Source organism: Thunnus albacares, chromosome 19 (genome assembly GCF_914725855.1).
Source record: "Thunnus albacares chromosome 19, fThuAlb1.1, whole genome shotgun sequence".
NCBI classification, from domain to species: domain Eukaryota; kingdom Metazoa; phylum Chordata; class Actinopteri; order Scombriformes; family Scombridae; genus Thunnus; species Thunnus albacares.
In genome coordinates this window covers 16,976,903-16,993,342 of record NC_058124.1, presented here as the reverse complement: position 1 = coordinate 16,993,342, position 16,440 = coordinate 16,976,903, and the positions used below count along the sequence as shown (strand labels likewise).

Here is a 16,440-nt window from a genome sequence, read left to right as displayed (position 1 = left end):
AATCTATAATTTGGGGTTTTGTTAACTCCTCATTTAGTAGGTAAAGATGTGACTGAAACAGTCATAGTGGATTTGTAACCAGAGAACCACATAATGATCATGCAACCTATTAATATTGTAGAGTGTAAAGTATGTAGTGTAAGCGTGTACAACCTGCAAGAGACCACTTCAGTCTGGATAGAAATGGGTCTCCATATTTATGCTGTACTGCAGCTGAAAAGCCAAAATGGTATTCTACTTTAAAGAGTACCACTAGGTGGAGAACTTGTTGATTTATCCAAAAACTAACAACACTCAGACCGACATTCAGATTATATTCTGTTTTGTTCTCTTGAAGTGGTTGCAGTGATCACTAGTGTGTCATTTAAAATAATTCAGGTCACACTCTGAATCAAATTGGACAGACTCATGTGTGTTTAGTGCTTGAGACTGGCTTGTTGTTGGTTGCTTGTCTATCAGGCCTGTTATAGTATAGTATGTATTTACAAATATTAAAATATTTTAAATTAGAATAAAATAACACAATCAATTTGGCAATAAAGCAGAACAAAGTATGTAAAAATAGCACTAAGGAAAAATTAAAAAGGAAAAACTATTATACATACACAAGGATTATACAGCTGCATATAAATCCATACAAATTCTATATATATATATATACACACACTGTATATACACCTAGGTTTTAATATGTACAAAATAAATGTAATATTCGAGTTATAGTGTAAAAAAAACTAGACGTAGTAGTGGGAGTACAGGTAGTGCAAAGGTAATGGTATGTAATGTGCACAAGACACCGCAGAGCTGGCTCTTACCGGCTCCCTGGTCCTTCCTTCAGGTTACTTAACAACAGACTACACAGGGCAGAGAAACCAACCAGTAATCTTATGCTGGAATATTAGTTTTGCTGTGTGATAATTTTATTAAACATGCATTTAAATTTGACATATGCAACATGTAAGCATAAACATAAATCAACACGTTTAAAGTAAACCTGCAAATATTCCTCAGTACTTTAGCAATCAATCAGATTCAATAAAAACATGGTATTGTCACTGCTGGATCTACAAACGTTGTGACGAGAACATTTACAGCTAACTATTAATTTTCTCAGTTTTGTTAAAAAGAGCTGAATTGTTTTGGCTAACTCGCCCACTATACTTGTAGCCTAATAATTTATTCTTAGTTTGATTTTAACCCCTAAACTGAGCAACAAAAACATCTGCATGAATTGCAGACTTTATATGAACCCTTGCAGTCCATCAGATCCTGCTTATACTTCTGTTTTCACTGTGTTTACACTGTCATGGTATGGACTTTGTCAAGTCACTGAACAAAGCTTGGATCCAAACAAAATACTCTAGGAAATATTTACAATACTGCCCTTTCTAGAGCAGCAGAAAGCTAATCTAACACTAGTGTAAGGGTGCTATTGGGGGACACAGACAACTCACAATGAAACGGGATCATTTACTCACCTCCTCTGCTGAACTGTGTAGGGTGCTTGACATCATCGTATTGCGTGTCCTTGTTTCAACAGGGCTGAGAACTAACGGTCGGTCAGAAGGGTAGAAAAAAGTGTCATAACTGCAGATACTACACATATGATGATGATATTACATACTTTAACCCTCAGTATGCTGCAGACCAGCCTTGAATCTCCTGGACACAGATTTTTGACTGTGAAAATGAATTTTGGTCAGTTATAGAAGCTCAAAGGTTTTAAATGTTAAAGAAAAACACTCATGATGGATATACAATAAGCAAATTCTCAAACTTAGTTTAAACATCTTAATTCACATTATAACTTAAATTAAACTGTCATTTGTTTGATGGAGTTAAGTAGGATTCTTGTGTTTTGTCGAATAACTTTTAATGAAACAGAAATATGAAATGACCTTTTGGCTGTGACTTGATGGTGTATTCTGGCTGCTAATCTGTCACGCTGATAATATTACTACAGTGTGTCTGTGTAAAAATTACAGTTTTTAACGACACTATCATGTACTCTTTGAGCTATTTCTGTGCTGCTGCGTGGGCCTTAATGGAACAAACATCACAAGCCTCCTGTTCATTAATACAGATGGTGTTGTTGGGACATTGCTTTATGAATTAATTATCTCTTCATCTAGCCGTCTATTTATCATCCATCCATCAGTTGTATTGGATTCTACCACTGAGGGGCATCAAAGTCAAACTACACAGAGTTGTTTTCAGTTGGCATTTGCTTCATTTTCTCGACAATGTCCTCTTCTCTCCTCTCAGGAGTCTCTCCAGCAGCAGCACCTGATGGGAGTCACCTCTCAGACAGCAACTGGTACGGGCACCCCCGCCTCTTTGGCCACACCTCCCACTACTGTTCATCCTGTCCGTCAGACATCCATAGCCCCACAACAGCACCTCAAGTCACAGCGGTCCATTAACACTTCAGCCACTGCCACACCTCCAAAAGTACGCCCGCAGAGCAGGAACCTCCTCCTCGAGTCTTCGGAGACAAACTTCAGCGGCAGTCAGCCGAAGTCACGCCAAACTCAGCAGCCACCGCAACAGCAACAACAACAACAGCAGCAGCAGCAACAGCAACAGCAGACGCAGCAGCAACAACAGGAGACGCAGCTGTCTGTGACAGACAGTCCGGCTCCCGGGCTCCCGTACCAGACAAGCTCCGCCAAAGAGAACCAGGGCCCGTCAGCAGCCGCGGAGGAGTCAACAGACACGCCAACAAAAAGCACCAAGAAGCCTCAATCGTCACAACTGCAGCCTCCACAGCAGCACCTGCTCAAGCCAGTTGTCAATAAACAGGTCAATCTAACTTCAAAGCTTTTATTGAACGCAAACTGCACAGATTCATAACAGTATCTATATGTAAAAGATCCACACAAGAGTGACAGTTCCTCAGCAGCTCGGTTTATACAATATGCCATTGTATAGAAATGTTTTCAATTATTTTAAATGGTGTGAGAAACAGACCAAATTTTGAAATAATATGTTAAAGTGAGAGCTGCAAGGGTTAACTGATCAGTCAATCAATGGAAAGTTAATTGGCAACAGTTTTGCCAATGGTTTGGTATTCTTGCATGAAGACTGACAATCATTTGATGGTTCGAGCTTCTCAAATGTGAGAATTTTCTGTTTTTTTCTTGTCTTAACACTATACTACTATACACCGTGTTTTGGACTGCTGGTCGGACAAAACAAGACATTTGATTTGCTACGGGAAACTTGTTTTTGCTGTTTTCTGTTTTCTTTTTATAGATGAAACGATTAATTGAGAAAATAATTAGCAGATGAATCAACTATGACAATAATTGTTAGTTGCAGCATTAGTTCAAGTCCATAACTGAAGCCTAGATATCCCCTGGACTAATTATGGGGCTCTTAGATGTTTGAGTTTATCAGGGATTCTTTACACCAAAACATTAATTTAAAGCTTTACTGACCTTTATTGTTGTTTCAGGGTTCTCAGTCGACATTGAACACCCCTGGCGCCAATGAACGAACAGTCGCCTGGGTGTCCAACATGCCACATCTCTCCGCTGACATTGAGAGCCTGCGGCCGGACCGTGAGGGTCAGCTGAAAGAATACTCCAAGAGCATGGATGAGTCACGGCTAGAGAGGGTGAGCACATTCATTTTTTGCCTCCTATGATTAGTTAACACTAGGGTAAAAATATCTTCAGTGTTTTTGCCTGGCCAAGGTATTTTCAGGCAAAAGTATCCATAACTGTAGCGTGTGTGTGCACTCTTTAAAATATATGTGACACCACTTATAGTGAAATCAGAGATAAAACAGGATTTACAGGAATAAGCAGCCCTATAGATAAGAATCAAAGATTACATTACTGTATCTTGAAGGCTTTTTAAGCATCTGGCCTGCGTTTTTCTGATAAGCTGATTTTTAAAATCCAGTTGAGCAAGTTGACAGCTGAATATGGCAGGAAGAGGAAACTGTAATTGGTCAGTAAACTGTACAGAAGACTCCTGTTTACCAAACTGGACAGTTCGATTTTAATGATTTCATTTTGTTATCATTGACTGAAACCCGACATTTGAGTTTCATTTGAGAAATTAAGGATCAATTACAAAGTTAGTACATGTAGGAATGGCCTGGTTGTTTTGGACAATGATGGCAAGTTTGCTGAAAGTCGTGGGTTATTTATATTTTCCCTGCTGGAAAAAATAGTACTCTAGGTTTGCAAAGTCAGATCAACTTACAGTAAATGCACATCAAATAAATAGGTTCTGGTCATTGGAAGTGTCCCTGGTGAAAGAGAAGATGACACCCTCAGGTCCCTTTAACACCTTTATTAACATTTCAACCACACTCACACATGAGTCCAACTTTCAGTGTGGGTGATGAATCATCAGCTGCCTATACTCCAAATGTATCCTGCATTTCAGTCATGCTCTACATATAAAATATACTTTAAGCAGACAAACACTTTAAGCCTTTATATCAACCACTTCAAGAGGAAAAATATCTTCAACTGATTGCTGTTACTGATTACATGACCTGCAGCGAAGTGACACTTTGTCATATTTCAATTATGTATCAGAGCTTAACAGAATCATACATGAGTTTGATATTGGTTGTGCATTTTCTATGATGAATAACACTCTTTTTCCTACATCAGAAACAGATTCTTATGCAGAGCATTGAAATTTGTTATTGCAGACATTAACATCTAGCTCAATACCAACTGCAGCTTTGTCTCCACACTTTCTTCTCTTGCTGCTCAGCATAAAAACAGTTTCACCACAGAGTTGTGTCTATATTGATAAAATCACTCATCATTCAGGAATATTGCTGAACGCCATGGACAACACCACTGATGACACTATATGTCATTCATCTTTCAGGTAAGAGAGTATGAAGAAGAAATACATTCCTTGAAGGAGCGGCTGAAGATGTCTCATCGCAAGCTTGAAGAATACGAGCAGAGACTTATGTCGCAGGAACAGCAGACAAGCAAGATCCTGCAGCAGTATCAGTGCCGCCTGGAAGACAGCGAGCGCCGCCTGAAGCAGCAGCAAATGGAGAAGGACTCTCAAATCAAAGGCATCATCAACAGGTGATTAATGTTTGAACTGAACTGCAGCTGGCAGAGAGGAGGCTGTGCAAGTTAATGCTTTGAGTTTACTGTTGCATCAAACATGTTACACAAAATTTAAAAACAGCACAACCAGCTTTTTATTAGAGTTAAAATCCATTGTTTTTTAAAGTGTATACCTTTATTATTATAATCAAACTGTGTGATGGAGTGTGGAGAAACACATAAATGCTACTACTACTATTACTGTATACCAAACACAACAACAAGGCAAACTTCACAATATCACATGCAGCATTAGATGTTCTGTTATCTTTGCTGTGGCTTGAAACTGTAGTGAGTCATAGATTGCAGCTTTAAAACCAATTATCTGAGTGCTACAACAAAGCAATACATAACTGTTAAACACGACTGGAGGAAATGGGAAGATTAAAAGTGGTTGCCAGCTTGTACGACTACTCAGAAATTGGCTCCATTTAGAGAAAAGTTTTTAGGTCTTTTGTAAAAGTACCCAAACACAGAAGAAAACGTCTATGCTTAGTGAAGGAAGTATCAAATATCATTTTTCACTAAGTAAAAGTAGAAGTCATCCACTAAAATACAACTTGCATGATGTCATATGTATCTGATTTTAAAGGAATAACTCAGCATTTTGGAAAATGTGCATAGTCACCTTCTTTCCGAGAGCTGGATGAGAAGACTGATACCACTCCCACATCTGTGTGTTCAATACGGAGGCAGAGTCGGGAAGCAATTAGCCTAGCTTAGCGGGGGGAAACAGCTATCTTGGCACTCTCCAAAGTTCACAGAGAACTCTCTCTAAAACCACAAAATGTTTTTACATTTTTGTTTCTGTGCAGATTGAATATATGAGAAAGAGCCAGGGGGTTTGGCCCTGCTTCCAGTCTTTATGCTAAGCTAGGCTAACCACATCCTGACTCCAGCTCCGTACTTAACACACAGACATGAGGGTGGTATCAAACTTGTCATGTAACTCTATTCCCCAAAATGTTGAACCTTGTTCATTTCCATGTTCCTTTAAATATAGCTCATTTAAATATCAAAAGTAATATTGAAAATCATACCCATAAGGCTCACACTAAATATGAAACACGAGTCTCAAATGTATACCCACACATGGAGGAAATGTTTCTTGGAAGAAAGCAGGATTCCTACCTAATGAGATATTTGTGCACCACATTATATTTCTTTCTGAAAGCCAAGATTTTGTGCAGCTGGAGCTCTTATCTCATTTGGTAGGAAGCCTTCTTTAGTTAAACTATGCATTTCCTCTAGCTAAAGATACTGCAAACTCCAGCAAGAACTGTGGATAGCCGACTGTACATAGAAATATGTCAAGACCTTAATATCATCATATGGCCACATAATCCTACAGTAAATTTGAAGAACACCGGCTTCATAATTCTATTTTTGTCAACCGGTATGTTTGTCTCTATTTCCCTGTTGTCAGACTCATGGCTGTGGAAGATGAGCTGAGAGGGGGTGCCATTCCTGATATTAAGCCTCGAATCCTCACAGACCAGGTTTGTGCCTGTGTCTACATCTTTTATCATCCCTATTTGCTAAAACAGTCATGTCCTAGAACAGTTTGCATCATTCGTACATCACATCCAGAGCATTTGCCAAAGTGAGTGCAGGGGAAAAAAGTTTGCAGCTGTCATACACCTCACCTATTCCCATTATTTCAAAAGCATGTTTATGTCATATCTGAAATAACATTTCACCATTTACTGTGAATGCCTGAGGGGAGACTGGAGAAACACAGTCCTGATCTAAAAATCAAGAGCTGGATGGAGCTTAAATTTATGTACAGATGTCAATCTAACTTGGTCTCTGTGTTCTGTGAAGGAATATCACGTCTCAAAAACATCACTATTATACCACAGAACACATTCGTCATCATAAAAACCTTAACTATGACTCATCAGCAGCGTCACAGTAATTCTTCAGGGCTCCGCTTCGTGAATGTGGGCTGGATAGTGACGCAGCTGAAGAGGCTGTGTATGCCGTGTTTATGCCAAAATAACTCAGAGAAACAACATTTGCTGTCCTTGAAATCCACTGTCGCCATCTTTCAAGAGCAAATAGACAAAATTGACAATTGAAAACTCAGACTATAAATAGAAATGTTTCTCTGCTGGGTTTGCTGTGAGATTGTAATTGTTTTTGCACCAGATTTTCTAAATAAATATGAGTGAGTAATGAGGATAAATGTCCAAACTCTGCAACCAAATTTAGTCTAGTAAAGCAGTTTCATGTTGGCAAAACAGTATAGTTTTTGGCTCTTATTACCATCCCAGCTATGAGATAGACACTCTCACTCATGATACTAAATGTTACAGTGCTTGGAGTCCCATTAAAGAAGGATAATGTACAGTCCAAGTAAGTGTTGAGAAATGCTGTTCAGGATGGGAGAGTGCTGTTAATCACTTTGTGCAACAGTTTTCTCCCAAAGACAGAAAACAGAGAATTAAGATTTAAAGAAATAGTTTCCCATTTTGGAAAACAGGTTTATACCTTTCTTGCTGAGAGTTAGATGACAAGACTGATATCACTCATGTCAATATGTAGCTGAAGCCAGCAACCAGTTAGTTTAGGATCAAGACTGTAAACATGAAGAAACATTTCGTCTGGCTGCTGGCTGACCAGCACCTCTAAAGCTCACAAATTTACACTTTACATTATGTAGTTTTGAGCTGTCTGAGACAAAAGTTGACAATGAAATCTTTGGTTGTCAATCCAAAACATTGGTTCGAGAACGCACTGTGAGAAACGTCCAAAAACAACCTGTGACAAAATTCTGGCGTGTCAGAAGTTTAGGATCAAATTCCTAAACATGGCTGCTGCTACTACCAAGGTCTACAAACCAACCAATCAGAATATGACATGAAGTGATGCAGAATACGTTGGCTGGTGTAACATTTCTTAAGTCTCATTTTTGTTAAAGAAAAAATAAAGTTTAAACAAAAACAAAAAAACACCACACACAAACCAAAACGATGCAGGTGGAACGTAAAAGAATTTTGCAGGATGACGACTCTTTTCTATTTACATCGTAGCGCTACGATTCACCATCCATTCGTTGCACAATCTCACATGGTTCAAACTGATACATATAGATCATACTGATCATACAGTCTGACACAGATTGCGATTAAGATTTTATCAGACCCGTCTCGCACTGTGTGACATTCGATAAACTTACACAATCATTGTTGTGGCACTAAATGTGCCTCATCAGTTCGTATGTCATTTGTTTAATTTAAGTTTTTATACAACACATTTTTGTACAGATTAAACAAACAGCGTATTAATTAGTGAGTTTTTATGCTAAACTAAGCTAATCAGCTGCTGACTGTAGCTTTGCATTTGACAGACAAATATGACAGTGTTATCGGTCGTCTAATCTAAATCTTTGTCAAGAAAGTGAATAACTGTATTTTCCAAAATGTTGAACTATTACTTTAAACATGCGCCTCATGAAGCTGTAAATGGAGATAAGTAGTAATTCCATCTGTTTTCTTTTCCCTCAGTCTATCAACCAGGGCTATGGCCACCCAGGATCCTGACTGCCAATTCCAAAGTGACCAGAGTTCATGACGGTCATTCGAGTGTAAGAAGACTGATTCAGATCCTCCCACAAAACCCCATGAAGAGAAGCTCTGCAGAGAATCCAGCAGGACTACTGGAGGCTTCTTCTCACAAAATTCTTAAAAAAAAAAAAAAAAAAAAACTTTGCACATATTCAAATTTTGCCTGTACTAGAACTTGACAATCAATTTAGCGTGAGGACCAGTGTGTGCAGTGAATCTTCTGTGCACATGTTGGCTGAAAAATATAAGCCAATGCAACAACAATGGCAATACTGAACATAACGAGTTTCTTTATTTAATCGGAAGTAGTAAGAGGAGATGTGTAAAAACTGGGGATGAAGATGGATTCATGATTTTCCCTGCAACAAGCAGCACTTCTTCACCTCTTGTAAGTGGCTGCAGACAAAATGTAGAAAAGGCTCAAGCACAATATCACCACATGGTGATGCCTGGTGACAAGCAACAAGCACGTTGTTTTGCCATTTGCCATCTATGATCCTCAGATGCAGGGCCTGAGCAAAGATCATATTACTATTTGATTCTGGTTTAATCATTTAGTAACATACTCTCACTGCAAAGGTGTTTTCACTTACAGAGGTGGTTATCATTATGATTTTTGCATTCTTTATAGTACAACCATTCCATCTGAACAGATGCCAAACAAATCCTATTAGCCTATATTATAGCTGCTGTCAAAATAAACTAAAGCCTCTTGTTGGTTATATTTCCCTTTGACAGACTGTAAAGTGAGAACTTGACCTTAGTATATAAATATATATATATATATATATATATCTCAAAGCTAATAAGCCTTTTTAATAATGGAAATACTTTTCAAAATAATCTGAGAAAATGTGATTTGTTAACTTTGTAAAAATGATAATAGTGATGATAATAATAAAGTTTATATTACAGTTCAAAATCAGCGATACAAAGTGCTTCATAAACAATATGACATAAAGAAAAAGGAAAAATAGTGTGAAAATGTATAAATTAAAGGGGCAAAGTACCGCGGTAATATTCTGCCTGTGAAAATAATTATCTTCATGTCTTCTGTGGCTCTAGAGGAGCTTAGTAAGGTCAATAACCCCGATTATGTAATAATGATGTCATCAGGGTTATCTCAGCTTGGCATCGTAGACTGCAAATTTGTATCAGAAAGACTGTGTTACTGCAGCGGGGGGCACGAAGGTTGAAAGACACAGGCAATCACCAGGTTAGGAGTGAAAAGATGCTTTAAAAGTAGCATTATGGGAAATGTAGGAACATTTTTGGAGCTGGACTCATACTGGGGATTAAAAGTCTGAGTATCTCAACCTCTGCTGCTTCGATTTTTTCTTTTAAAAATGTTGTGTCTGTCAAAAGTATTTCAAAAATTTCTTCAAGAGGGAGGTCTAAAGCAAAAACTGACAGATAAAAGCCTCAAAAGTAATGAATCAACCTGAAATATTGTAAAATCAAGGCCTTCATGTCCCACATTTTCATTATTTATCTTTTAAGCTTTATTATTTGTTTTGTTGTACAGCACTTTGTAACATTGGTTTTGAAAAGTGCTATATAAATAAATTTAATAACTACAATTATAAACATTATGTGCAACTGGAAACAAACCATATTATAGCAAGTAGTGAATTACTCATCTGTTGTGTTTAATGTTTCTGAAGCATAGATGTGCAACAGTTCTGCATGTGCTTTTTAAATGCGAGGACGAGTAAGTCAGTTTGCCGTCAGATATTATTCTAATGTACAAAACAAAAAAACTTTGACATGGCTTTCTTACTGGAAGGCATCTTTTTTTTTTTTTTTTTTTTATCCATCCTGCTGACTCTTCAGTTTTTTCAGAAGAGGGTGGCATTCAAGCCTTTTCACATTATACAACATGAAAGTACTGAGAGAAACGGACAGAAACAGCAGACAAAAAGAGGACAAACAGTGAAAACAACAGAACAATAAGGAGTTTCCGAGCAGGGATATGTAGTATATGTGCATAGGATATGACTGCCTTACAGTCTGTGCCGCAGGGCCCAAAATAACAATGCCAATACAAAAAAACAACATGTAAACTTTGTATATTAAATGTCTTTTTTTTTGTAGTCAGGTGATGAATAAATAAGCAGTGTGTTGGTTAACTCTGTATGTTAGTCAGAATTTATATTACAAATTTCATGGTTGATATAATTTATCTTAACCTCTTGCCTTTAAAAAGACATTTTCTTTCCAGATAAATATCAATGATACAAAGTTATATGTTTATGTTACCAGAAATGTATAAAATAGCTTAATGTATATCTATTCTTATATGTAAAATGTATTCAAATCAAGGGTAGGCCTTCAGGCATGTTGAACTTGTGGTAAACTGATTCTTATATTATTAACTCTTAATGCTGCAATCCAGACACTATTAGTGCTATAATGGGACTGTGTTACGGGGATGAGAGTTGATTAAGTTTCCAGCATAGCACATTTCTGTTTAAAGATGAAATAATATGGCAAAAACGGTCTTCAGATATCTCCTGTGTTGTTTAACCAAAATAGCAGTGGTGCTTTCAACAATACTGGATTGCAGTTTTAAGTAATCTTCTTTTGGAAATACGCGTTTTTATTTATTTGGCCTGCATTGCAATACAGTATTTTGAAATGTAATACTGCACTTCTGTTTTCATTTTAGGAGAAGCTGCAATCCATAAATTTAAAATTGTTTTATAAAAGATATAAACATATATGATATGCCCATGTGTTCTTGAAGAGTTAAACAACTTTCTCTGTCTTAGCTGCAGTGGTTCAGTGCGCTACCTCTGAGATTGCGCCCTCATCTCCCTTCTCTGTTGCAGTTAAAGATCCTTATTCTGCTTTATACCACGGCCTGGGAGGATACTTTATTACATTTGGCTTGAAAACCTCCATTTATTTAATGCTAAAAAGCTAGTTTTGTTTTTAACCATGTGCAAAGTCAGGCTTAATTTTTGTTGGCTTGTTTGTTGCTATATTAGAATTACTGGTATATAACCTTTGCCATCACAGGGCCATTTCTAAAGTTTGTCCTGTTTACTATTTAAGTGCCGTTACCATTAAAATTCATAAAAATCTCCTTTTTAATTATGGGATGACATTGATCGTGTTCCAGTTATTCGTCAGACTCTCAGGTGTTACGAGGAACACAGAGATAACTTTTTGATATTGTCAATGCCAAATGCACAAAAATATTGAAACAATTGTTGGCAAGTGAGCATTAAAGCGAAATACAGTTCAAAAAGCACATCAGATGAGTGGTCTGTGCTGCAGCAACTACTCTGCTTTCATTTTAGTTGGCTCCTGGCCCTCATCTCATCCATATAAATTGTGGAATTTACACTTGTCTTGTATTATATGCGACATAAAACGAAACAAATGTTTAATTTCTTGTTCGAAATGAAAAATGTGACAAACGCTCCACTGTAATAAAACTTGTTGAGGAATATTATTGAAGTTACTATTGAAGAAGTGCTTTATGTTTACAGAATCGTGACATTTTAGAGTATTTACGAACCTTTGTTGACCCAAGGGAGAAGAACTGCCGCTTTGCTGCAGCTAAAGCAGGACGTAATAAATTAAATGAAATATCTTGTATATTTTGAATAAGGGTATTTAACGTCACTCAACATATTTATGTTTCTAAAATGGATGTATAGCATTTTGGGATGAAACAAAGTATTTTTTTCTCGGCAGCTATTATTCTGCACAATTGATTTACTGTGTCACAATTTCGTTAGTGGGATTTCTGACTTGAATTAGGCCTACTGGATGTAATACCTTCATTTACTTGACATTTCTTTTGAAATAAGCCATGCCCCATGGATAAGCCATACCCTCCAGTCCCCTGATGTTGTATGGTGGATGTTTAATGTTGGTAGTTTTATTTATAATGGTAATTATTGTAGGTATGATTGCGCTTGTAATTATTATTATTATTAGTGTAAGTATACTTGATTGATATGATTTGTTATGTTTGAACAAAGGGAATGTATTCATTTTTCAGGTGATTTTTCCGAGTGATTTAAATAAATTAATAAATCCCTAATTGACGATTTTTTTATTTAAAGCACCATAGTGAGCTATTTTTTAGCAGCTTCTTAAATATGACTAAAGGAAGGTTACATTTGCGTCATATAGGCCTACATTTGCATAAGCTTTCCATTAAATTCTTTGAACAGTAAAGTCTGAAGTTTTCTTTTATTGAAGATTTTTATAAATACCTACTGTAAATATACATTATTCATGATAAAGACCAAAAAAATTGGAAAAGAACTTGAGAGACTGGACTGAAATTGGTGAATATGTGACCATGGGACTACTTGAGTCTATTTTCTGTCTTATAAAAGAGTGATGCAATGTAATAAAGCACATTAGTGAACTATGTAACAAACAGTCTCACAACATCTCTAGAACTTAAAAACAAAATGTTTATGAAGGAAGTGTCAGGTTTTCTATCTTTATCTCACAGCATTTAGTGGGTTGATAAACATTAAAGTGACATATGTTAACGTCCTCTTAAAAATGAAAAGTTTAGTTTATAAGCAATAACGTGCCATCAATCAATTCAATACACCCAGAGGTTATTCTTTAATTGTTAATTTAGGCCATAGTGGATGTTACACAGTCTCACTTTAATGTAAGATAGACAGAGAACATCTGGTAATGTTAAGACTGTTGATCCCTATAGGCTCAAGACTCAAGAAACTGTATTGTCTGTCACATAGTAACAGAAATTATTCTTTGATACAGCACAAGCAAAGACAAACATAGACAAACGTAACAATAATAAAGTAGAAAACAGTAAAAACACCAAAGCAACCAAAATATATGATGTCAATGTGACCCTCAATTATATCTTTGCATATGTTGACAGCTCTCACTTTTATTTGGCAAACCTGATTTAAATCTGCAGATTTTTTTGGCCACTTGGGGGCAGCAGAAATAAGTTGTGAACACAATACTGACATATCATCACCTTTAAAGTTGCAATACACAACATTCAGCCACTAGATGTCGCACTATGGCACCAACATCTAAGACCAAAACAAGTATGTATAATAGAACACAGACAGCTCACGAAACTCAGATCAAACTGTCAAACTAGGCAGTGCTGATCACAAATGGATCAAGATTCTGTTAGTGCATTGCCTATTTCTCACCTCAAATGCTATCAGAAACATACTTTAGTGTACTGTTTAGCTATAATTTGACAAAGTTAGTGACACAATCGCCATCAGACATGGAGGACACAGAGGGACAGTTGTTTGCAGTTGTTTGCTGACATCCAGTGAGGCTCAGTGTCATTTATTATTTACACATCTGGCAGTTTTTGGAGCAACACTATGATTCATTTGGAGTTGTGCTTCTGTCCAATAGCTGAATGTAAGTCCAATATTCTTTCTCCTTTGGCTGCATTGTTGCTCTCTTCCAACTCCTGAGGGAAATATCTGGCTCCTCAGCTTTTAAATGCTCCACTTCACCAGCCAGCCACAGTGAGTTTTTAGAGCTCTTTCTCTGAAAACAGCTGTCTGCTGCGGCTAAGAACGACACTATGAGAGCAGTGAGAGTGAACCAAAACAGTGAAGTTGCAGGCTGAACAGCTAAACAATGAGCTGAAGCTCGCTATAAAGCTCCGTAAAGCCGAGGGGAGCTGCAGAGTCTGGTGATAATTCTCTGTAGGTTCATCACCAGCCACACCTCTCACATTACACATTGTCATTTCTTACATAATAATATTAAAAATATCGAATATCAGTTCATTCATCCCCTTGCTGATCATTTTTGGTGTCATGTCTACTATGCTTTCCCTCTCAAAAGCAGAGGCAGATTGTATTGCCTTTGCCACGCTTCTCGTCCGATATCTGATCCTGTTAAAATGGAGAGATACCTTTTCATCCCCCTTCACACAGTGGGTTCATTTCTCTTCTTTTCTTTATTAAATTAAAGAAAATAAAATTTCTTCTGTGTCATGTAAAAATTATCACCATTTATAGACTACAACTTCAGCTACCATTTCTCTGTATCCATTTTGTTAGATTTATGTATACAAAGTAATTTTTTTAAAACTATCTTATGTGTCATTATTTATCTTTTGTAAATTTATTTCATTGTCATGCCGTCATTTTGCTGTTGTCTTAAAAACAATTGTTAAAAAACAAAAAAATATTAAGATTTTGCATGCAAACCAGACTAAAACAGTTGTTTTAAGGTTTGCATTCAACAAAATCATCCCAAAGCTCTTCCGAGGCAAACTAGTCCGGCTCACTCCCAATCTGCCACATATCTATGGACTTCACTATATCAGTAACAGCTCCAATGATCCTTTAGTCCAACTCGCCCCAATCTTTGTTCCCAGTTATCTGCTGATCTAAACACACTCAACATGATGATCAACTCCTGCAAGCCTCACCAGCGCCCTCTTCCTTCACAAATAATGAGTGGATGAAACATCTCCAACCTAATCAAAACAATACTGAACAATGCTCCTCTTATGTCAACTGCAGCTCTGTGTGTCACAACCACTCATGTCATTCATCAAAACCTTGTTTAGTGTGCCCTCTTGTCACTAAGCAGGTAGAGGGATGTCAGCTGCTCTCCATCAGAGATCTGCATGATGCCAATGGACTGCAGGCAACCACCTGCTTCTCTGCTCACTGCTCTCAGTTTCTTTTCAGCAGCTGTTACTCTCCTCAAAGAGTCATATAGGCCTGTAATGTATAGTCAAGTGATACTAGTAATTAATTAGGAAAGTAATTGGAAATTCAAGGCATTTGGGAATCCAGTAGAAAAAACAAAAGAATTGATAGAATATAGTAAAAGCTTACAGGATTGTTCCCCCCATTCTTCAAGATGCTATTATAGTGAGTCGACAACTTACTGAAGCAATCTTATGATTGCGATAAAAGATAAAATTACAATAAAAAATCAAAGTTGTTTTTTAACTGCACTTAATCTTATATGACTACGAGAATATTGTGGGACTCAGTCAAATCCAATTATCCAGTGCAGCAGTCTATAAAAGACAAGGGTGTGTAGCCATGTCGGTTCTAAAAATTGAACAACACCACCATCTTGTGGCGTGTTGGGATCACAGAAGGTAGAAAATGCAGCAGATGATTGTCCACATATTGGTCATACTGCCCAAATTTGATGTTACATGTCACATCAGTGATACATACTGTATGTTTATATTGAGAAAATAAGGATTTCTGAAACACTTCATGCAAGATTGCATGTCTAGAGTATAATGAGATTAACTTCAGACACGGCATTAAAATTAAACAAAGACTCTCTCTCACACTCTTTTATAAACAAGATTAAGATACAGCCATGTTAGTGGTTCTGCAAGGCTCTATTAACTTCAGCTTGACAATATGCTCACAATGACAATGCTAACATGTTACTGCTAAGCAGATTTACCATGATCACCATCTTATTTTAGCATGTTGGCATGCTAACATTTGCCAATGATTACTAAATACAAAGTACAACTGATGCTAATTGGAGTGTCAGTTTGGCAGGGATTTCGTCATAAACCAAAATATTGGACAAATTGAAATCTTGAGGAAATGATGCACTAGAGGAAAGTGATTGAATGTCTGTACATTCATATCAATCCAATAGTGAAAAGCCAACACTAAAAGCCAAAAAATGTCAACCTGCTGGTGGTGCGAGAGGAAAAGTCTGGGGGTCACAAAGTCATTAGGATTCATCCTCTGAGGATCATGAATGTTTGTGCAAAATTTTAATGACAATCCATCTGA

General features: G+C 37.0%; 1 protein-coding gene and 1 long non-coding RNA gene across 4 annotated transcripts in view; one reads left to right on the top strand and one right to left on the bottom strand.

Annotated features, from left to right (window-relative positions):
* The window catches only part of syngap1a (synaptic Ras GTPase activating protein 1a), a 36,613-nt gene extending 26,967 nt beyond the window's left edge, over positions 1–9,646 (top strand). For 2 of the 3 annotated variants that reach the window (XM_044334877.1, XM_044334879.1), the window contains 5 exons: positions 2,266–2,802; positions 3,458–3,619; positions 4,861–5,072; positions 6,523–6,595; positions 8,606–9,646. In XM_044334877.1, coding sequence (XP_044190812.1) covers positions 2,266–2,802; positions 3,458–3,619; positions 4,861–5,072; positions 6,523–6,595; positions 8,606–8,641 — 1,020 coding nt within the window. In that variant the 3' untranslated portion in view covers positions 8,642–9,646. The remainder of the gene's footprint in view (positions 1–2,265; positions 2,803–3,457; positions 3,620–4,860; positions 5,073–6,522; positions 6,596–8,605) is intronic. The other variant, XM_044334878.1, reaches the window with a different exon arrangement.
* Positions 273–16,440, bottom strand: part of LOC122969303 — a 27,926-nt gene continuing 11,758 nt past the window's right edge. The window contains exons 3-5 of the long non-coding RNA XR_006398979.1: positions 5,415–5,421; positions 4,282–4,284; positions 273–284 (exon numbers count right to left, since the gene is read on the bottom strand). This is a non-coding gene — a long non-coding RNA (uncharacterized LOC122969303). The remainder of the gene's footprint in view (positions 285–4,281; positions 4,285–5,414; positions 5,422–16,440) is intronic.